Source organism: Rhopalosiphum maidis, chromosome 1 (assembly GCF_003676215.2).
Source record: "Rhopalosiphum maidis isolate BTI-1 chromosome 1, ASM367621v3, whole genome shotgun sequence".
Lineage (NCBI taxonomy): Eukaryota > Metazoa > Arthropoda > Insecta > Hemiptera > Aphididae > Rhopalosiphum > Rhopalosiphum maidis.
The window spans coordinates 82,601,311-82,626,170 of NC_040877.1; the positions used below are offsets into that span (position 1 = coordinate 82,601,311).

Below are 24,860 nucleotides of genomic sequence, written 5' to 3' on the forward strand. Positions count from 1 at the left end.
CGGCTATATTAGTTGTTAATTATGAATTGACCATTGAAAGAATTTGACCAGCCTAATAAAAAATATAGGAATACAGAATTAATTTCGTTTCATATTAGCAGTGCCTATAAGCATTAAGCTTTGATGCGCTTAGTATAGCGATAATTGCAGAATGACACCTGTCGCAAGATAATAATGTATGATGTGCGTTTGCATAACAATTTAATGCCATTCGTATTATATAACGTCGATCTCGCGGCGGTTTCAAGTAAAATTCTCGGGATATAATAGTATTACGAGATGAGGTATCCCCGGAAAGTTGGTGGGAAAATACTGTTCATCTTACGTAGGTCGCCGGCGTGGCGTCGACACACTATAATATAATAGTGACGTTGACGATGATGATAATAATAATAACAATGCGATCGCGTACAAAACGAGAGTATTGCTTATAATACTCCTCTTATTATTATATACCTTCACGACTATTGTAATGAGACGCACGTGACAAAAGTTTAACGGCGGCGGCAGACAGCGCTGCGGTCGAGGGTCAGCGAAGGTCGCGCCGCTGCCGCCGGTTCAGACGACGACCGTCGACAGCGTACGCGGGGAGGTGAAAACGCACACACGACCGAGCGCGTCTCGCGTAGGAAAAAAACAAATCTCGCGCCGCCCGCCGCGTTCCGGGGGGATCGTATTTTTTCGACCGCGACACCACATCGCCGCCGCCGCCGCCGCCACCACTAGTTGATTCACGTTTTTCGTACCGGACGCGCGCGAGCCCGAACCCACCACCGACCGTAACCGACGCTGCCCGGCCACCGCCACCGCCACCGTAGTCTGTAGGGTCAAAATAATCGCATCCCATATCGCTCGAACGCGTGTGTTCGTCCGTCCGTCCGCGTCTGTCTCGCGTCACACGCGCCCGCGCCAAAACGTACGCCCATACCGTACGCCGCACACAAGGTGCCAGCGTTTTCGCGGTCAGTCGCAAAATATTTTAAATTTACAATATAATAATATTAATATCACCATCGCACTGTTCGCATTCACGAGCCACAGAAGAAGACGACGAGGATAAAAAGGATTTGTCTGGCCGGTTGAGGTACTGGGAACACATTATATTTCCGGTGAGTAACAGTTATAAATTATTATGATGTATCGTGATACCTACGCGGACATATTATCATAAACGCCACGCGTGTTTCCTAAAACATCATATTATTATTATCGTCGTAGTGTTAATTATTAATATAATAATATGATATACACGTCGAGCGCTCGACATTCCTTTGTCTGTCTCTCTCCCGAAATGCTCACTCTACCGCGAATTTTTTGGCATTTTATGTGCGAATTTATTATTGGTGCACTGCTCGCAGTACCAACGCTGCCGCTGTGCGCGTTCCGATGCAACGGTTATTTTTACGACACAGGTACTTTTTTTCCCTGCGCTCTCTCCGCCGGTTATGACTATATATGTTATATACTGTATGATATTATTATTAATATTATTTGAGTTGTTAACACATTTAAACAACGAGAGTACATTAAGTGTGATACGATTTCTTTCGTTTCAAATTCAAACATAACATACATAATCCGCAAACAAATAAACTATAGTATGTTACCTCCGTTTGATTTTATAAATTCTAAATTTAATTATTATTTTTTTATTTTTGACAATACATCGGTAATATACTAATTAGTAAAATTTCGGTTTACACACTTATCATTTGAGTAACTTGTACTTTCCTACATTACAAAACATTGTTGAGACAGATTTAAAATTAGAACAATTTTAAACGAATGAATAAAGGCCGGCTATTAAAACCATTAAATATGCCAACGACAATAGTTGGCACTTTTTACCATGGTCAAGGATTTTTGGAAAAGTTACAATTTACGCATTTCATCTTCCGGTTTCACTAATATTAAAGATACAGTAAAAACTATCAATCGTATAATAAACAAACATGCAGTTTTAGTCGATTATTACGAGTTTCCAATGCTTGAAATGTAAAAACCTATACCTACAATTAGTCCATTTGATCGTTCACAGTTAAATATAAGAAACGAAATGTTTTTTTATAATAATTAATTTTAATCGAATTTTTGTAAGTACTCTACGAGTATAATGGCATTTCAACCTTAAGTTTTTTCTAACCGTAACAGATGACCCGATTGCAAACATTTAGGAGGGCTGCTGACTGCTGAGTAAATTAAGTGTATTATTATTAAATAAGCTAAAATATTATATTGGCAAGGTCAGTGAATTTTCCATGAGCGAGTGGTGAAAAGGGGTGCCAAAATAAATGTGCCCCGATGTGCCAAACATGTGAATTTTATTCTAGTTACTTAACTAACTTATAAATGATAAATATTACGGTTAATAAAATACCTAAACGTTATAAGTATATTGATTTATATATCATGTTTTAACAAATCTATAAAATCTTTTTATTAGTTGTAAAAGTATATAGTTTTAAGATTGATAAAAAACTAAGCTTAACCTTAAAATATGTTCGTTAAATTTGAATTGATAAAATAAATTATATACTAAGCAGGAAGTATATTTCCCCAATTGTGACCTTAACCTTGTTTTGAGTGAAAACCGGCTCAACGAATATCGTATAAATGATTAAATAATAATATACATTATTATATAATCTTCACGAGTTTATGATATAAATACTACACATTACAATAAATTACACTGTGGTTGTTGTCATATATTTTAATTATGATCGGCAATTATGACCGTCAATTTTCAATTTGTTCTCTTGGTTCAAAATGATAATTTCATTGGCCTATTAAAATTTTGACTGGTTAAGTAGAATTTTTTGTTTCGTGGCTTATTTAATATTGAATGGAAATTCATCAATTATGTATATAAATATTTTGTATAACAAAAGCATATACATATGTTATGAACTATGATCATATATTAACATTATTAACATGTTTATTATATTGAATTAATGGGAAATGCAATTTTTAATGTTAAAATTTAGTAGGTATACGCATACAGCAAATTAAAATTTAAATCATAGTTAGACCTTAAATCGGAAGTCTGGATATATTATAGGTAAAATATATGTAAGCTATGGAAAAATAATAACTCATAAATTGTGAGCTGGTATATAAAGTGCGTCGAGGTGTTTTTAAAAAATATATTCGGTGTTAACTATGTGAGATATTATAGATAATAGACCATATATTACGGAACATTAGCATCATATACCTATTATTAGATAGATGAAAAAAAACCATAAATATAAAAACTCAATTTGTATGATATTTAATTAGCCATTATTAGCTCTAATTATTATTCCTAGTAAAAAATATATTTATAAAAATGCTCATTTAATTAATTAAAGAATATTTAAGAATATATATATTTTTTTGTGTACCCAACTCTTTTTTAAATTTATTTATGTATAACCAAATAGCATGGCATAATATAGTAAAATATACATCTATTTTTTTTCTTATTTTTTTAAATTTTTTTTTTGTATCTCTTTTTATATTTTGATTTTAGTTTGTTTATGTGTTTTTTCATGAATCCATTTATAATATTAATGGATACCTTGATACCTATATAAACAAGTACATACGTCATAATATTATAATTTAATATTTTAAACATTTACCTATGTATGGATCTAGAATTACATACTTGGAAATAGTTACGTAATAGAATAATATTTTATAAAATGTATTAAATAAGTTAATTTTCATAATCAAACATAATTAAAGTAGTTTAAAAATAATAAATATGTTAGGTAAATAGATAATATTTAAATTAGTTTAAAAAAATTATTTTCCATACGTTTGTTAATATACTGAACGTTAAGTTACCTTGCGGTAGGAATATAATTGTTAAAATTCTGTTAGCTTATATTTTTGTTCACATTTTTCGAAGCATTTGAATATTATGATCAAGTGTATCATACGTGTAAAGTTAAATATGAAATATTATTTAAAATACTGTACCGATAACAACTTTTTGTTGAAAATATTTAAAACTAATAAATGCATAACAAAGAAAATAATTGAATACATTTCTATAGTAAAAACACCACCAGAAATATCAAGATTCCATAAACATAAATATATATTATGATATAGTAGGTGCATAGGTTAATGTACAAAAAATTAAGCATATATAAATATAATTTAGCGTCTACGGTTAATATCAAACGTAACAACTAGTATATGATTAAACAGACAATTATATTAAATATAAAAAAATGTGATGTTTTTAGGCTTGTATAAGTGAATTTTGTGTTTTAGAAATATGATTACGTAAAAAATTAAATCTTTCACTGCTCTTCCACACCTTGTGATTACATGTTATCGTGCTAAGTTCGTGTCACTTTTTGTTTCGGTACATAACATTTTAAAAATATATTGTACTTTAACCGTTTCACTTCCATTCTGTAGCCTACAATTGTATGTTACATTGCAACGTCACTCGTAGAGTTTTGAACTATGAAAACAGTCAACAATTTATAATTGTATGTGTCATCGATATGTCTAAATTTTAAAATTAGGTATGTATTCACAATTCATATACATTTAAAATGAAGAGATTAACTAATAAAATTTGAAACTATTAATAATTTCATAATATTTATTTAAATATGTATCTTAATACTTATACACATTTATTTGAATAGATTTTTACCTTTCTAAAAATATAAAGGCATTCGAAACGATAAAGGAGACAATAATTACTCAATGACTGCTCAATGAAAGTAACAATTGTTTATGCTATTTTATAGCTAGCTTGTCTTGAGTTAGTGCAATTCGTTATTATTACACTATTATTACACCGTCAGAATATGCCAATTTATTGCCACATAATTTTTACTTGTCTAGGTATATAAATTTGAACTATAATTCAACACATTCAGTTAACTTATTTAAATAAAACAAAAAATATAATAGTCATTGCAAATCTTACTTCCCAAACAATTCAAATGTAATAAAACTAAAAAAAAAATATTGATTCCTAAATTAAATATTGTCATACTTTCTTTTAGTAATAATAATAATTAGGTATATTATATTATATTATTTGATATCAATTAATTACCACAATTTAATTTGTGTAATATTTCACATACCTAGATAAACATTAAAAAGTTACTGAAGTTTAAAGAAGTTATTAAAAACAATTTTATAGGATTACACTTCATATAATTTTAGCTGCAATTTTGCAGACCCTAGATTTTAATGGTATTTTTACTTTTAGCCATCCAATTCTTTACACACAATCCATCGTCTAGACAACAAAAGCGTTTAGGTATTTCAGTATAAATGCAGTATAAAAATGGTTGGATTGAAATAATACCAGTCGCACCCATTTCCCGTCCCTTTAACATTCGATGAAAGTGACAATGACGCCATGTATACGTATATATAAAATCCACAATTCAGGTAATATAAATTATGATTCTATTGTATACGCATAAGGTATATCGTATATATTGAGGGATGCATTTTATATTTCAATAACCTTTCTACTTAGTTTGATATCCGAGTTTTATCTGATGAATTGTAGGGGATAAAAATGACCCAAGTATAATTTATTATCCATTAATCCACTACCATTTCAAAAAAATGTATGGGTGTGGTAACATAATATAATATAATTGTAGTGTGTAGTCAGAATGTAAGCCAAAATAACATTTCTAATTATGATCTATTTTCACAATTGTAAAATGAACTTATCACACATACACTTAACACATAGGGAAAATCATAATGTATTATAGTCAATGGTGCTAGATATTTTCACAGAATATGGCAAAAAAATATTTATATATTTTTGTTTATACAAAATAAATATACTAATATCATATTATAACCGTGAAAATCGAATTATTTAAAAAATAGAATAACTCGGTGTTTAAAATGTGCGTTATTTTCATTTTGGTTAACAATATAGTTTTTAAGGAGATCTCAGCGTATTATTTGTTTCTTCTCTCTTAACCTCGTTTAATTTACTAAATTCAAATTCAGTAGAATCAATTTGTATTAGCTTTAAAATTAGAGGTAATCGAATATTATGAAATTTAATTTTAAAAATATTATACGTTGATGATGTTAAAATTTTTTTGTAATCTATGAACATTTTTTAATTTTAATATTTTATATACTCATAAATTGTATAAAAATTGAAGTATAATAAAACTAAGCCAATATACAAACACAGGTAATATTTTTGATTCCAAGTTAATTAGGTCAAATTCACTCTAATATTACAGCTAATAACACATGTTTGGTTCTGCTGAACACAAATTTTCTATATTGCGCTTGGCTCAGAGAGAGAAAACAAAATATATTGCGCTGACATCCTCTTAAATATGTACCGTAGTCAATCAATATACAAACACGCGAGCGCAACCTTTATACTTCATCAATTAACATTGAAAAATACCCCTTGAGGTACCTATCAATCATACTGGCTGATGAACAAACTAATGGCATACTCTGTGCAGTATGCATGTATTATTCAATTAAAATCATTACTCCACAAAATATCTAGACACGTGCATTTAACTCAATTACTAAAAATCGTTTTTGCGATTATACCGCAGGGTACCTACATTTTGTAGTTCACGATTTACGTGCTGAATTGTTGCGCATTTTTAGAAATATTATATTACCGTTTAAGTATATTCTAACAGCAACACTACAAATTATAATTATTTTTAGTTCCGTTACCTTCTATTGTCGGTACTTGTGCTTAAGTTTCTAAAAAATTCGAATTTAAGTGTTTTATATTCTTCAATATTAATTGAAATTTTTTTTTAATGAATTGTATATTCCTAATTAATTATTTTTAGCGATAAAAATAATAAAGAAATAAAACCTGATCTGCTTAATTTAATAATAATAAAAAAAATGATCTTTAATGAGTTGAAAAACTTAATTAGGACCTACCCATAACAAAACTAAGTACTTTTTTGATATCAAAATCTATTACTGAAATTCGTATACCTAAACTATTAAAATATATGACGTAAAACGCATATATTATGTATCTTGAATCACGTTAAAAAAATCAATAGCATATTATTATAGCTGTATAATATGCCTAATTATGGTAAAATAAGTATATTTTAATTTTCTGTTGTCAACAATCGTTTAAGTCTTTGGAGCTTATACTACAGATAACAGGTAGATATATAATCTCATAGTAGTATAAGCATACGTACGGTAACATAATAGAATATCAGGTAGATGTATTTCTACTTCGTCTGAAAGAAACTTTCCTACGGTTGATGTTATTACGTTAGGTCAAAAAATTAAATAATAAATTTTCGTTGTCAACGGTTGCGTTGGTAATAGTTTGACTGCTAAGGTGAGGGTGCAATTCCTGACGATTATGTAATTAAATTCAATTTATCTTAACTAACAAGGCCGGTTTACGTTGTAGTGGATAGTGCGGAAAAAAACTAAGTATTATAATATAATAATTGATATAGTAGACCACGGGCAACCGACGACAGTGGGAAACGAGCAAATGATTTACAACAGGAAACATATTATATATATATATGCATATTCTTATAATATACATGCATGTACATTATAGTATCACATGTAGTCATGCCCTTTTAAACACTTAAGGCGGTCCCTTTACACGTGTTTTCGGTCACCCTGTATGGCAATTTATTACAAGAATATCATATCCCACACAATCAAGTTTTCTCACGTTTTCCCCATATATATAATATAGGTACTTACAAAGTTGTAATATCTTCTTGCGATGACAGAAAAACGGATGACATTTGACCTTAATCATTATTTTTTTTTTTTTTTTAAGGGGTTGGTATGGCGAGGGGGTTAGAAACCAAGACTTACGTGGTCTGTGTTCCATATCATATAATATATGAGTGTTGTAAGTACCATCTGGTCATGTAAAATATTCAATTAACTCGAAAACCCGCATTGTCCTGTTAGGTCGCACACAGGAAAACGGACCCGTAGGCGGACCATATATATTATCATATACCATATATGTATATAGTTTTGCGCGTGCACATATGGTCTTTAGTCTTTTGTTCGATGAAAACTGAAAGTCGCTTCTGAATGTAACATACAATACGAATACAAAAGATTGTTCTTATGTGTATTTTTTGAGGGCTCGTAAACATTTTTCATCCTAAACGTAACAAATTCTAAAATACAAATAATTCTATTGGAATTTTCGCTGATAAATTCCAATTCATCGACATCTGTGGTTTACGTCAACATCGGATGTGTAGTGAAAGCAAAAATGGCTTTTGATGTTCAATATTAACGACTAGAAAAGTTAATCCAGTTTAACAACCATATAAAATTATTTTGTTTTTAAAAGTAATAACGACAAGTGTATCATAATATACAGAGTGATTCATTAAGCATGTTCACCCTCCTTCTCCGATTTTTTTTTTAATAATTAATATAATAAAATTTTATTCTTTGGAATTTTTTAGTATACTGAAGGATTTATTATTTTCAAATAGGTAGATTATTGTGAATTTAGAAGGTATGACTATAATGATTTGAAAACTTGAATAATTAATATTAATCTATCAACATTTTATGATTGTACATATATCTTAGTATAATAAATTCAATAATACTTCTTTGTAATAAAATATACCTTAAATTATATAAAAAAAAATCCAAATAATTGTAATTAATATGCTTGAATAAACGAGCATGCCTGGTAGATCATTGTGCATTATAGTAACGAATAAAAGTTACGTGTTCATGACTGGTTACTCAAATACAATTTATAATTGTCTTGAAAAATGTTTATAAGTATATATTATATATAGAATAGTTACTCGTAGTTGTCTTAAATCACTAATACATTTCATATCAATAAAAATACATACGAATCTAACAAACACGAAACATTGTTTTTACTATTTTTACTTCAACGTCTTTCAAATTTGTAAAATGTTTAATCTATTACAGATGGGGCATAGGATTCGTGGAATCCTAATAGAATGAAAAGTGGTCTCGTAATCTAATTCATGTTGTATTGTTATAGATTTCATATTCTATATTTTTTTCAAACAATTATTGCGTTATCATTTGTATTTAGATTATTCTTATGAACAGTTAAAAAAATATAATTTGTACATGATTATCACAGTAGGCGTTTTGTGTCTTATAATGTATTCAGTGAATACAAATTTCATTTTGACTAATTCGAAGTTAGGTATAAATGTACCTTTTAAAATAAATTGTGTCTGAGATTCAATTTGAGTAATTTTTATTTTGTATCATCTAAGACATAAATGATTTTCACAATTAATTTAGATATAATTGAAGTAAGTTAAATGTTCAGCTTAATATCTTTTTATAAACAATTTATTATACTTCGTTAATTAGTGTTTTTTTTTACATATTGAAACTTATATAATACATATATGATTAATATGATGTTATTGGTCATAAGTTTTATATAATAATAGGTATATAAAAGATAAAATTGAATAAAAATTCGTAAAACCAATTAAAAAACACTCATAATTCGAAGATTAGAACAAAAAAAAAACAATTATAATAACTAATAACTTATTATATAAGCTGGTGAAAATTATAAGTCGTTATAGAAACCTCTAAAAAATATAAGCAAAGCAATTCGGTCCAGAATGTAATTCATATTATTATGACTTTTCAAGATAAGACGATTGGAAACACTTGTGTGCTCCCAATTATCTAACCATTTTTTTTTCATAGTTCTTTTGTCATAATCATTTGTGTTTCAATAATTTTTTAGAATATTATGATAAAAATAATTTACTTCTTTTACTAATGAAAATAATGTATTAAAATCTTTTTTGGTCTATAAAAATCGTATAACGAGTATCATAGTCATTTCAATAATTCAAAAACTGAAATCAATATGTTTCGTACTTTTAAATCATTATTTTTATTTTTAGTTTATTTAAATTAATAATTTAATCTAAACCATTTGATATAACAATATTTAATAACTACTCTCTATAATACAATTTCTAATTTTGTAATATCATAAAAAGTCTATTAAATAATTAATGAAAAATAAATTACGGCTTTTAAAAGGTTTTATAATTCATAATATATATATTAGAAGGCTGGTCCTTTTTGTAACTTAAGAATAGATGTATTTTAATAATGCATCTTATATCAGTATAATATTTAACATTACCTTATAAGAAACACAAAGTAAAATTTTAAAATTTTAGATTGCGTCTATAGAAAATTCTTTACTCCTGTACAATTATATAAGTGATTAATTTAAATAAAATAATTATGCAATAATATAATTGCAGATGTGTACAATTTTGTGTACAAATTATTGATTAACAAGGAAATCAATGTGTCAGTTGTACCTATTATTTTGAAATGCATATACTACAAGAAAACATGATGATGATGATAATAATAATATAATTAGGTACCTTATGTGCCAAAAGATTTAAAACAATTGTTGTGGTTTTCGGACGTTTCTTTACACTTTTTACACTAAACACATATTATACCAATTTTGATGATTATTTACCTTGACTACGTGATTTTTCAACTATTATCATTATTATTTTAATCAATATGATGATTATTTTTTGGGGGTCATTTGATAACACGTCGCATAGTTATTACTAATCGATTGTCTCAATCTTGTAAGAGTTCCTAACGTCGGCAGTTCATAGCTCATACAAAAGTTTTCAATTATAATTACTATTAGATTTGTTTATACAAAGGTCGTTGAGTACTTGAATAATCGAGTTTTAGTATAAGATAAGTAATTCTACTCTTAAAAAATTAAAAACAAGGTAAATATTTTTCATGATTAAATTTTAATAATTATAATCAATAAAGTATTCTGTTTTGAAAATTCATCATGATATAACCTTTAAATATATGAATATATTATAACGATCGTTAAATTAATATCTAATATACTTAATTAATATATAGTTTGATAATTACAGGATTATAACAAATATAATTAAAAATATAATTTAATTAAATTTATATAGTAATTATTTTTGATAAGTGTTATCAACTTTATTATGGAGTAAATTAAATAATGACATTTCCTCATTCATTTAGAATTTAGTAGGTATCAAGAACTATGATAGGTTTAAGACTGATCGAAAAAATAGATTTACATTTTATTTCGTGTCATTGAAAATAAATTGGTTCCAAATCGTATTATATTTAATACCGAATGTCAACTACTTCCAAGTATATACACTAATTTCTCGTTATCCGAGAAAACTTGATATTGTTGTCAATAAAATCAGTAATAATACATGCAAATACAATATAATACATATATTATAATATGATACGTTCATTACAGAAAATTATTATACTGACGTTAATAAAAATACAAATTAATAATTTGTAAGATTATTATATTATTGCTAATTCTCAATATTGATATTTTAAATTAAATGCAATATTAATTCAGTTATAGTAAAGCAGATGCTATGATTTTCAATTGATTGTTATGTTTGTTTTTTTATTTTAATAATTGTTTAAAATGAATGAATTTATTCATCATTCACGTAAATGTAACTATATTAAACAGATAATATTATTTCATAGAATTTAAAAATATATAGTGTAGAACATTGATTTATGCTACCTTGACATACATATCAAACAACTAATTTTCATGAAACTATCAAACATAAAAAAAAATAATCATAATAAATAAATAAATCTTATGTATTAACCAGTTAAACGGGTTTGTGTATTTTTAAACGAATTCAAAATTTGCTTTTTTCTTAATTTATATTTAAAGAAACTTGAAATTAAAATAAAGCGATTTGTTTTTAAAAAGTTTATCTAGTATAACGTTTTTATACTACTGTATAAATGATAATTTTTTTTTAAGTCTTGAAACAATATACCGAATAAATTCCACTCGTTGGCTCTTGTGCCAATTTGAGTGCGACAAGTATAAATTTCTTGTAGCCAATGATACTGTTAATATCATAGATATTGAGCTCTACAGATTTTTTATTCCCAATCACGCGTATAATAATACAAGAACATTACTATGGGTTCGGCTTATAGTCACAACGAATAACTCACTGCTTTTTTATTTTACCACTATATGTTTTCTTGTCGTATTGAAGTGTTGTTTTAGTTTTAATACCCATACAATGTTTTTACCTAGAATTATAACTAGATAAATGTTGTGATAATTTCACTTTGACTCCGTTGGGACGGACCAAAGTAAAACAAATGGCAACACGGGTGCAATAATATACATACTAACTTACCCCAAGGACATTGTAGATATAAAGAGTTATACCGTAATAATAAACACTGTCGCATAAAAGGAAAATCATTATGAAATCCTTCATTCCTCAATGGCAATATTAGAATAATTATATTCAAGTACTTAATGTATATTTTTGTTTTGATTATGTATTAGTCATCACAATAAAGATTTTTAATAGATTTTACGTTATTTATGTTAAACAACAAAGCACATGAGGGAATCTAAACACCTCAGAATGAGTTCATTCGGAGAAGAATTCATCTCGATTTTGATTACTTTCGTGTTGGCGACGACAGTTACCACTAACCGGGTACATTATGACGCACTCGTACAATATGTATGACAGCTACCCGTCTGCCCGAGATGTAACAAACAACCGGTTACCATGATAGCAATCCTGTTTAATATGCTTCAATGTACTCTTCTCTCAACCACCCTCTCCTTATAATGACGAACCAGACGAAGACAATAAAGACTCCTACATTTTTTTTTTCGTTCTCCAATTTTGTCCTCTATTTTTTTTTTATAGATTGTTATGTTGTATTATACACGCTTACGATCTAGGTGGTCTGATTGTGAGTTTTACGGAAATACAAGTAAAATGCATGTCAGTTTGTATTTTTGTTTTTTTTTTTTTATGGGTTAAAATTATACATAAAACCTGGATTTTTGTGTTGTTAACTTCTGAGCTACCCGTATTACAGTACCAGGCATAACATTTTGTAACTATTAAATCTTACCAAAAAAAAAAAAACCAGCATAATATGATCAACGGTATACGATATAATATTTTTTCCTTAACGATCAACAATAGTATAACGTCATAATATATTAACTTTGAAATAAGTACTTTTGTGAGTGTAACATGTTAAAAACAGTCTGAAGTACATACACACATCCATTATACATCCATAAGAAAAAATACGATTTCTTCAATACTTTTTGTATTGTACGTTTGTATATATTTATTTATAGGTATAATATCTTAATGCTTACGACTAACCTCACTCGTAAAATATTCCGAAGGACAAAATTCAAAATGCGTTACAATTAAGCATTTTGATACCTAGCCACACTGTTATTATCCATAAGTGACTTAACAAAATTGTTGATGACTTGTAAAAAATATTAAGTTTAAGAATACTATACCTATAATATTATTTCGATAATAATTGAAAATAATTATTGTACATGTCGATAAAAATTATATTGCTAATGATGATGAACAATTTAAAATTTTGACCTATGATTCAACCGCGGTTTTAGATTTTACTAAAAAATATCTAATAATATAGTATGTATTACAGAGTCTTTTGTTCGATAATCTAATTACATTTTCAAGACTTGTAACAAAAATTAAAGTATAATAAATCCATCAGAAGTTGAATATTTTTAGAAAAGTTATAGCTAGAAATTACTTCTTTTTTTTTGATGGTGTGAATGGACATTACGAGCACGCATAAACACACTGACGTTTTGGTTAACCACCGGTACTCGTCAGTTATTCATGGCCACACCATTAATCGTATTGTAATCTGCTAGTAACACAGATTTAATGATAAGGTATAAAAAATTTGGTATTCTCGTTTCGAAATTGGCCTAGAAATGTCTCAATATACTATATATTTACCTACCCTAAATGTACTTCACTTAAGTATACAAGAATCGAGATTAACAACACAATATGAGTATCTAAACCGTTTCACAATATATATTTATATCTCATTATGTGTTTTTAGTGTAAAAAGTAACCAACATACGTTCACATTTATAATGATAAGCATGTTAAAAAGGCGAATCTAACTTACCATGATGATGTCGTCCACTGAAGGATAATAATTATCGGGCAGAAAAGTCACTATAGGTGCGTACTTTTTTTTTTTTTTTAAATGCAATCGAACATTGTAGTTGGCATAAATCAAAAGTCTCGTTTTCTGCCTGTTTTCTTAATCATAGACACACCCAACAAATTAAGTGAAATATAATGAACACGAAAATCGCGTGTATTTTACTATCACAAAAACATAAAACCTAGACGTTCTATGCAAATGTGTACAATGTGCGTTTAACGAACTTGGTGACAATAGCGCCTACTGAATTTTTTTAAGTATGTAGGTATGCGTAATTTTTTCATACATATTATATTCCTACATCATAATAGAACTGTGGTTACAAAAGGGGTTTTGAATTACAAAACAATATATAATGATATTCAAGGTCCATATTCATCGTATGGTTTTTTGTTGTTTTATGTTTATTTTTTTGTCCGGTGTAACATTGTTTTGAAAAAAATTGCGAAGTTTATTGATCCTTCAGATGCGGGCGTATAAAACAATTTTTTTCGGACAATATTATTGTATGGAAGTATAGAGAACAAAACAAAAATGTAAAAAAACGGCAACGTACATCGTAGAAATTTCGCTTACCGTCTGAAAAGTAAAAATGCGCTTCTATCGTAACGATACATTTGAAGGAGAATTATAGTAATAGTAATAATGATAAAAAAAAATCCCATGTGCGTTCTTCATAAAACGTTGTACCCAATTAGGAAATTTGCCATCGACCAGTCGGACGGGTCCCGTGTAGACACGACGGTACGAGTAAATTGCTGTATATAATATACCTACGTCGGAGTTCCGTATCATGTATAATAGTAGATGAGTGGTCATTGGTCGCGAAAATAATATACAGTATTAAATTTGGTTCTTGGAATCGATGACGGACGCGTGGATACATGCATTGCACGCAATAGTCAATGGGAAAAGTTTTTTAAGGGTCGACTTTCACATATCGTATACACGCGCCTAATGGTGTGTATGCATGTGTGTGTGTGTATGTGTGTGTGAGGTCGACTTGACCCAATAGGCGTTTAAGGTGTGCATTTGACAACAATTAATAAATTACTTCCACAGATGGTTTTAGAAAATACGTAAGCACTTGTTAAAAAACAGCAAACAAATATGTTCACAAAAATAATACCGAAAAATATACTTTAGTTGAAAACTTCTTAAATAATAGAAGAAGAAAATAAAATTAATCAATTATGCTGCTCGGTAATCCAAATAAATAGATTCCATATAAAAGTAATTTTATTGTTTTTTGAAAAATTAAATATACCTAATAGTTTTTATTATGAGTGAAATAATGGCCTTAAAGATTATCAATACATAATTACATAGCTTAACTTTTGTTTTTTATTAACCTCAGATTAACAATTCACCAAAACTAATGTTTTGAAAAAGATTAAAAATGTATTTTCTGTAAAGAATAAGTAATGAGGAATGGATAAATTGGAATTTGCCATACGGGTACAGTGATACATTTATTGCGCTAGATTTCACTAGAAAATTAAAATTTGAAGACATCATATATCATGTATGAGTTTAGTTTCTTTAGAGTTTCTAAAAAAATGTAATATTTATACTTATTTTTATTTACTAGTCTTGTTAAAACATTCAAACATAATAAATTATGTAATATTAATACAGGTACTTCATATATTATATAGGTACTTTATAAGTACCTATATAATATAGTAATAAAAATAAAAATACAAAAAGACTTAGGACCATGCACAAAACGTGTTTATTTTTTCTTATATTGCATAAATTAAACATATTTTTATTTAAAAAAAATAATTTATATGAATAGACAAGGGGGAAGGGAACTAAAAAATAAGTTTTCTGGTAAGAAAATTCCGAGTACGTCTCTTTAACCGGTATAATGCTATAATAGTAAATCCATAAACCTTATCATGAAATCTAATGTACTTTCTCTGCACTATACATATTTTTTTGAAAAAAAAAATATATTATTTAACAAACCGTCCATTCGTATGATCAATGAATATTTTTTCTGTTTTAGTTACAAATTAAAGTAAACGAAGAATTGCACTACGAGAAAATTTGTTTCTATTGTAATGTACACCAAATGCATAGCATAAATTATTAATTATTATTAGGTAAAAATAAATTATTCTACTTAGTTTTCGTCCTCGTCGACCCACCAAAAGACAAATAACACTTAATTAGTTAATTGTTGAGAATTAGGAGAAAATAAAATTGCAACACAATCTGCTACCATCATCTGTGATAAAAACCACAAGATTTCAAAACGATTACGTGATAATAATTATACCTACGTTATTTTTGTTCATTTTTAATAAAACACTTATAACAGTTATAACATAACAGATGAGTATATGACCATGGTTCGCATAATTGTGTCAATGGGTGGAGTCTGTATTTTTTGGCCGATGACAAAAAGAAAAATGATGATTTAACTTTGTTTAACGTACCTACGACCTATGTTGTATGCTTAAATGTGCTTCGGTCGCCGGCGGCGGTAATGACAGACGAGCATAGAACACAATAATAATAATATGCCATTTGGCTTTGTATAAGTAGTTAAATAGTGACTGGAGACTGGAGTTGTATTCGACTATATAGTTGTTAATAGTACATATGGATAAATAACCCCCTTATGCCCGTACAGTTCAAACATTACTATAGATATTATAATAATATGTACTATACAGGTATACGTATTATATAGTGCAAACAAATGGGAAAAAACATGTGTACCTATGTCAACGAGATACTCGAGTAAATTATAATATTCAAAATACAAACATCACTTAAATTACTAATCACTATAGTCGGCCATCATATTACTATTAGATTACTATTCTTAGTTCAAATGCTCAGGTTACATAATATCTGTTATTAGAATAATGGAGATAGTTTAAAAAAAATCTATTATATCTATTATAATGCAGTAAAGTTATATTTCTGTTGTATTAAGCATTACTGTTTAGTATTAGTCCATCATACAGTTTTAAATTATTGTAGTTGAGTATAAAATTCTGCAGTGTATCTGTTTTTTATTGTGCTGCATAAATATACAATTTTCTATAATTTTCTTTTTCTTTTTTTTAATTGTCTACATTAATTTAGTAAAATAGCGTTTAAGACTTACTTAAAGTTTAAGTTGTACTTACCTACAATGAATTTTTTTTCTAAATTTCAGTACTTTTTGATTATGTATTAAACGTAATCAATTTTAATCTGTTAAAATTATTTTACCATAATATATCATGAGAATATTTAATTAATTTGTTATGATATAATTTTATAATTTTTTATTTTTGTCCAAACACGTGTAAATCATACTTAACTTTACCGACATGTCGTTGACATTGATAAAATAAACAAGTATTTAATTTAATTTTTTTTTTACAATCGGTACAGCTATTACATTTCAAAATGTTTAATTAGATAAACAGTATACCTACCTTTTTATCGCTGTACAATATAAAAGTTAATTAAATAGTACACTATATTATATATTTTATTTAAATATTTATATATTTAGGTATATTAAAAGGTTATCACTATATTAATTCTTTTTAATCTTATTAAAAGTGCCATATTATCTTGAGTCTTGACTCATATAATTTCTAATACTTTTGGATTTTAGTTATAAATCTAATATACATAAATTCTCAGTATTCATATAATTAATTATAATTACACATTTGTATTATGCGTTGTAATTTTGTACCTACATTTATTTTAGTTTTTTATTATTATATAATATAATACTAAACTAATCCTATATTGACAAATGTAATACTAAATAAGTATTCACCAAACAAATATCCTACTAATACCACACTGAATTATTTTAACTCTATAATATATTTATTTTTATAACTTTCTAGAATGATAGTCCAATAACTGAGTATACTTTATAGGTAGTTTAAAAATATTTGTATCCCAATAATGGAGTATAATATTTTTCAGTCTTTTAGAAAGTCTTGCAGACAATGAATATTTTTTTATTCCTAAAATTATGTCGTTGTCTTCAGGTATGGACGTATGGAAATCTAACAGTAAGCATTATAGTACAGTAGATCTATAAGAGCTGTCTCAACCCTCTTCTTATTGTAAAATATGGAACAGTTCCTAATGAGACATTTTTAGTTATTTTCGAAGCAGGAAAAACGTTTAAACACTCGGGAATATGGACTTAAAATATAAACATTACCATGTCATGTGTCTGAAAACAACGATAAATCTCAACATTTTGGCTGCCGAATATAGTGTTGCAGTGAATGAAACATACCTAATATTCATGAATAACATTGCAATAAAAGTATTTTATCGTTAAGACATACAACTACTGGAATTTAAATGACACTTAATTTAAAGTCAATTCTAAAATATTTTTTAATGATATATTAATTACTTTGTAAGTTATATTTTAACGTCCGCATAAATAGGGTGTAATGGAATATAAAACACGATTAGCGTATTTCGGAAAGTATAAATTCTTGAATTAGTAACGGTCATTATATTTTGAAAAAGACAAAACTTATAATTATAAAATCGTTTTGGAAAAACTTTTACACGCTGTGAACTGTGTGGAAAACAGTGGAAGGTAGACGACACGATGCAGCAGTTGCTTGACTGGTACAATAGCGTACGTCTAATTCGACTAATTGCATTTTAGTTGGTGAAAAAAAAACAAAAATGGGACGCAAATCTTTTTATTGAAGTTAAGTTGTTAAACACCAACGTCGGAGCCACCCAATATTTTATCATATTTTATTTATATTATTATTTTATTGAGCATTACTCTAATTTGGCATAATTCAGGAGTCACCGATTAATATATTTTAAGAGCCTCATTAGAAATTTGGAAATTACTCATCGGTCATCAAAATTCAGAGTTTATATTTTTAACAGTATATTATTATAAAGTTGTAAATAATGATTAATTTTTTCCCTTGTCTACGGACCGGATAACATTTTGGCCACCATTTGGTGACTACTGGGTATATAGTATATATGGCCAGAATATATTATTATTATTATGCTATATAGGCTGTTTGTCCGTAGTGACAAAACAATATTCGATTACCTGTTTGATTTCCCCTACCCACTATCGGTGTGTCATAAAACCGCTTATGCCGGAATCAGGTTAACTGTCCGGGGTTTTTTTTTTTTTTGCCAACACGTCGGTGAAATTTGAATCGTTCTTCGACTCCCGAAGAGATTTTGCAATCGTTTTGTATAGGTACACTGTGGCTAAAGGTAGGAAGTTAGTGTACGAAAATTAGTCACAATCGGTTTTCAAAACATTTGAAACAATTTGTTGCCGACGATCGGGCTGCTGATATTATAGGCGCTGCGACCTATTTGTCTGGCGGTGATGAATTAATGCATCGTGTTCGGTCGTAGATGCAAATCTACTGGATATTACTAAATTCGGTTTATTATACCAGTACCGGTTTCACTTTTCACACGTGTTCCGCGTTTTTGCGGAACATTTGCACACAATTGCTTCAGGAGACCAAACTATCAGTGTGTTCGTTTTACCCATTTTTTTTCATACTCGCCTTGAAGAATTGAGTGCAACGTATATGCTGTATCCGAGGAAACAACAGTATAATATTATCCGAAGGCTTATTGTAGCGAGAAATAAACGCATACAATTAATTACAGTTTGCTGCTCGTTGTTCGCTCAATGTTATCAACGTATATTATCTCAAAGTAATCCGATATCGTATGTGTATAATATTATGTACGTAAATAATAAATATTAATATCGCTAACTGTCTGTTTTAAATACGTCTTGTCTTGTGAAACACATATTTAAGGGCATCGATTGGTTTCCATTTGACTACTCTCAATGAAAACGCACGAAATAATCTTAAAATAATATATTTTAGTAATTCAAGGGACTCATTTCGGTATAAACTCCTATATTACAGTGTACTTATTATTCACTCGTTAAAAGATTATTTTCATTTCACTTAAATCCTATCAGTATACCCCGTCACCTCAATATAATTATTAATATTTGTACAATATAGGATAGTATTACTAAATATGATCAATTTAATTATGCAATGTAATTGAATATATATATATATACGATATAATATTTACTTTCGAATAATATAATAACTATTGTTATATTAATACAATTTTATAATATTATTGCTATATATTTAATTAAATTAATCAAAATTGTATAGGGACTGCTACATCGCGATTTAAAACGAAAAACGTAATCAATAACATTGAAATTATTTACTAAAAGTAATGTGGTGTTGAAAAATATAATCCTATAAATTTTACTTCATTTTTCATTGAGTTTTTAAACCATATATAGTGCAATTTTAAGAAATATATTTTTATGCTAAATAATTATCTTTGAAACTAGTTTAGGTTATATTTTTATTCATGTTCTATGAATAATGTAATATAGATTACGTTTGTATAGTAATTAACGCTGTAAAACCATAAATGAAATCATTAGAAAGGATTAAAAACACAAAATATAATTAAAGTTCTATAGAATTATAGTCAATAATACATATAAAATGTTAACAAGAGGAAATGAAGTGTCAGAAATAATCAATCGGTGTTATGCATTTATTCTACTACGTTATTATTTTTTAAGTTATACACTCATGTATAGTGTAGTTGTTTTATTTGATAATCAAGAAATGTATAATAAATATAATCTATACATTTTTGTTGGTATAATATTTAATCATATTTTTTGATAATATTCAAAATAAATTGTAATTTATATTTGTTTAAAATAAGATAGTTAGTTAAATTATTTATTGAATATAATTTATGTCCGTATTCTTTGTTAAAAAGAATAATTTGTTAAATATTTTTATTATGACAAGGTATTATTAAATGCATCTCAGGTAACAAAGTTCTTTTCATTGATTTGTAATATTACTAAATACTAATGTATTGAATTAGGAGCATATATTATATATATACAATATTAATTTAACAGTTTCTTATATTGGTGAATTAATAAGAGAACACAATATGCCAATAATTATAATAATTATTAATAATCGTAAATAATCTTACTAAAGATTTTGTATCATCATGAATCAACAATATGCCAATATGTCACACTAAATTATTTAAACTAGGCATACAAATAAATATTATTTTAAGATATGAATTAGATAAAAACTTACCGTTAGCTAGAATCGTATTCAGTTTACATGAGACTTAATATATTTATAATTTATCTATTAAATTAAAATTTGTAATTTATTGCATTTTTAGTAAATAAATAAACCAATCAATAATAATAAAACAATAATCAATTCACTTTTTACAACATAATTAAATCATACTATTTTCTAATACAAAATTAAAATGCTAACGACATTTAACTGAGTGGTTAATGTTTTTAAAAAGATATAATTGTACATAGAAAATAGTAATGATATATTATTATCCAAGTATACAACTAAACATTATTACTTAACATAAACATTCGTCTTTTTTGTTCTCATATTTTATTTTTCACGTTTGAATTAATCATTAATAATTATAACATTAATTAGTTTCAATCATTATTTTAAATTTAAGTATTTTTTCAAAATACAATCATTAAGAGTATTTACTTCGGTTTAAATAATCATTTTTTAGTCAAATCTCAACTAATACCTATTCTTAGTTTTCATTAAAAATATTTTAATTTCACATGTGGTAAAATATAACACAGTTTATTTTTTTTATCACCCAAAACATAAGCTACTAAATAACAATATGAAAACAGGTAGACACTAAAAGCATGTAGTGCATTCCAAATCTTATAAATAAATGCTCGTCAATTTTTATCACGTTTATTATTTTATTAATCACATCGTCACTTAATTAATGTATTCTGTTTTAATTTTATGAGATTATATACTATCTATATTATCGTCGTGTTAATTAATAATTTTTAACATTCCTAATATCTACTATAAAATATTATATGATACGACATAGTATAATTTATTATACATTTGAATAATCGTTATATATTATATTTGGTATTAAATTATTGTAAAATTATTGCATATAATTTCTAGAAATAGATACATCTGAGAACAAATACAAAATCAATACAATAACAAATTATTATCGTAGTAATTTCATTCTGAAGTCATCTAAATGTTTTTTTTTTTTATTACAGGAAGAAATGCAGTTATGATCCCACAAGTCATGCAAGCACTTATGGCCCTGTGTGCCTTGTTTATTGCAAGTGCATCCGCTATACCATGTCCCCATCCGTGCAAATGTTTCACCACCGAGAATGGAATACAAGTAGCTAATTGTACTGACTTACCGGATCAAATGACGACCGCATGGCCACAAAAAATTCTTCGAATTCACTTCGAAACTGATCGAGCGTCAACGGTTATGTTGAAAAACAAGGCGTTCAAACACTTCCCTAGGCTTACGTATCTAGATATAACTGGAGGTACAATACACTACGTGGGAAATTTGGCATTTGATGGGTTGCCGGAATTAGTGGAACTTAATCTTGTAGGAACGGGTATAAGAAAACTACACCGAAATACATTTTCAAACAACCGGAAACTGGCATTCTTGTCCTTAAGTAAAAATCCTAGACTCTTTGTAGGCCCTTCATTCCTCGTATCTGAATCTATAACTGAACTCGACTTATCAGAATGCGCGTTGACCACACTGAAAAGTGTATATTTTAAAAGTTTACCCAATTTAAAATACTTGTTTGCTACAAAAAATGATCTCAAAGTACTCGGTTCACAATTTGGACCTTCCGGTGTCAAGTTTGTAAACCTTGCCCATAACAAAATTGAATATATTTACGAGGATTTGGAAGCATATAAACGTTTAAGAACAATAGATCTTACTGGAAATCCAGTTAACTGTACGTGCGAACTTTCGGAAATCGATAAAAAATTGTCATCTAGGGGCGTAGCATTTGGAAATTCAATAACGTGTAATAATACAGGAAAACCATTGAGTGATATGTTAGAAGTATGTTCAGACAAAGAAATGATGGGAGATGACCCCATGGATATGTACCAAGAAGATCATTTATTAAAAATTGATAAAAGTACGATACAATCTGTGGAAGAATTTGATGAATCTGGTTCGGGTTCAGGTAGCGGTGATGGTGAATTTATTATGACAGACATTAAATCTACAGCACAGACTGAAATTCAAGATATACATAATAATACTCAAATTAATGAAGTCAAAAATAATACACAAGTTGAAGAAGTATTCACCAAAACTCATGTCGATGAAACATTTATAGTTCCTAAAATCGAAACGACTTCGGTAGAACCAACTACCGCCGTGGACGTATCGTCTAAAGATACAGCGGATGAAACTATTATCCTCCCGACTGAGGAAGTAATGGTTCATATCCAACCCACAGTTCATCCTTCTGATAGCAATTCCTCCACCATGCGATCTAGCATGGACCGTGGAATTGTTTCCCAAACGATACAAGCGCCAGAAGACGAAGAAAATGTCCAGAACAAAGTAGCCGAGTTCCTAAAATCTAATGTTGGAATAACTGGAACAGCGGCTATATTAGCAATAATCATTATAGCTATTGTATACAAGGCTGTGTGCTTGGGAAAATCACGGAGTCACAGTATCGTGGCCTGCAATGATAAATCCGTCGAGCTCAAAGATATAAAATACGAAGCGGCAAACACGGAGGACACGCACAACAAACACGAAGATTCACCGGCTAGTTCGGTGGAAGAGAACTTGCTGGGAGACCAAGATAGTGATGACGAAGACGACAGTAACGGATATAATGAAGACGATATGTCTTCAACACTGGCAATGAATGGTCATACTCAAAACGGTTTGTTGAACAGTGTAATGGATGCGGTGAAAAACAACGAAGAACCAGCGAAGACTGCGTCCGGCGGCCAAGACGTTCCTACCAAAGTAATAGTAAAAATGTGTGAAACTCCAAAAGCCTCCAAGCCAATAACAATTAATAACGTCCATTAAATACTCTACAACGCGAAGTAGCTCCTATGTTATTGGACGACATCGAAAAAAACATATCCATATGTAAAATTCGTAGCATAATGTATGTTTATCATTTAAATGTATTAACTGTGCCTCGTGTACAATTCAAGTTTTAACAGACCATTTTAAAATAAACTATATCTACACAACAAAATTAAAATGATATGAATCAAAACTCTGGTGTATAATAATAGTAAACTATTGTTGGGTTTAACGGTTAACTTTGTTCCAAGGTATCATTGTTGTTGTATACATCGACGGTTCAATTTACATTTGTATCGTCGCCAACCTAGTAGGTACGGCATCAAGTAAATTTTAATATTTGTTTAGTTGTATAATATGATTATATTTTTATCATTAAGCCTTTGCCTAGTTAAAATTATACTATATAATATTCATATTTTTAGAGGTTCAAAACACTGTAAATGTACATTTTGCTTAAATATTTAATATTATTTTATTTATTGTTTTTTCTACTATTTATTTTTTAATGATCTGTAACTTATGTTAAATTTTAATGTAAATTGTTTTTAATGTAGGTTTATAAACTACGATTATTTGTTTTTTTTTTTTGTAAATAAACAATTATTATTAAATTTTACAGGTTTCCAAATTAAATCAATAATGAAAAAACTATTTTAAACTGTTTTAAGTACTTAAGTAATATATTTTTTTAAGAAGTTGTGTGACTATTTAAATAAGAATTTCAACATAACGATCGTCAACTT

At 28.0% G+C, this 24,860-nt stretch overlaps 1 protein-coding gene across 1 annotated transcript; it reads left to right on the forward strand.

The window, feature by feature from the left end:
• The first annotated feature begins 675 nt into the window (after positions 1 to 675).
• LOC113556181 lies at positions 676 to 24,614 on the forward strand. Its single transcript, XM_026960984.1, has 2 exons — positions 676 to 1,109; positions 22,283 to 24,614. The coding sequence occupies exon 2, from the start codon at positions 22,297 to 22,299 to the stop codon at positions 24,109 to 24,111; it is 1,815 nt and encodes a 604-aa protein (XP_026816785.1). The 5' UTR covers positions 676 to 1,109; positions 22,283 to 22,296; the 3' UTR covers positions 24,112 to 24,614.
• The last annotated feature ends 246 nt before the right edge of the window (positions 24,615 to 24,860 follow it).

Coding starts and splice junctions, on each gene's coding strand:
- LOC113556181 (XM_026960984.1), top strand. CDS start 22,297: ATGATCCCACAAGTCATGCAAGCACTTATGGCCCTGTGTGCCTTGTTT.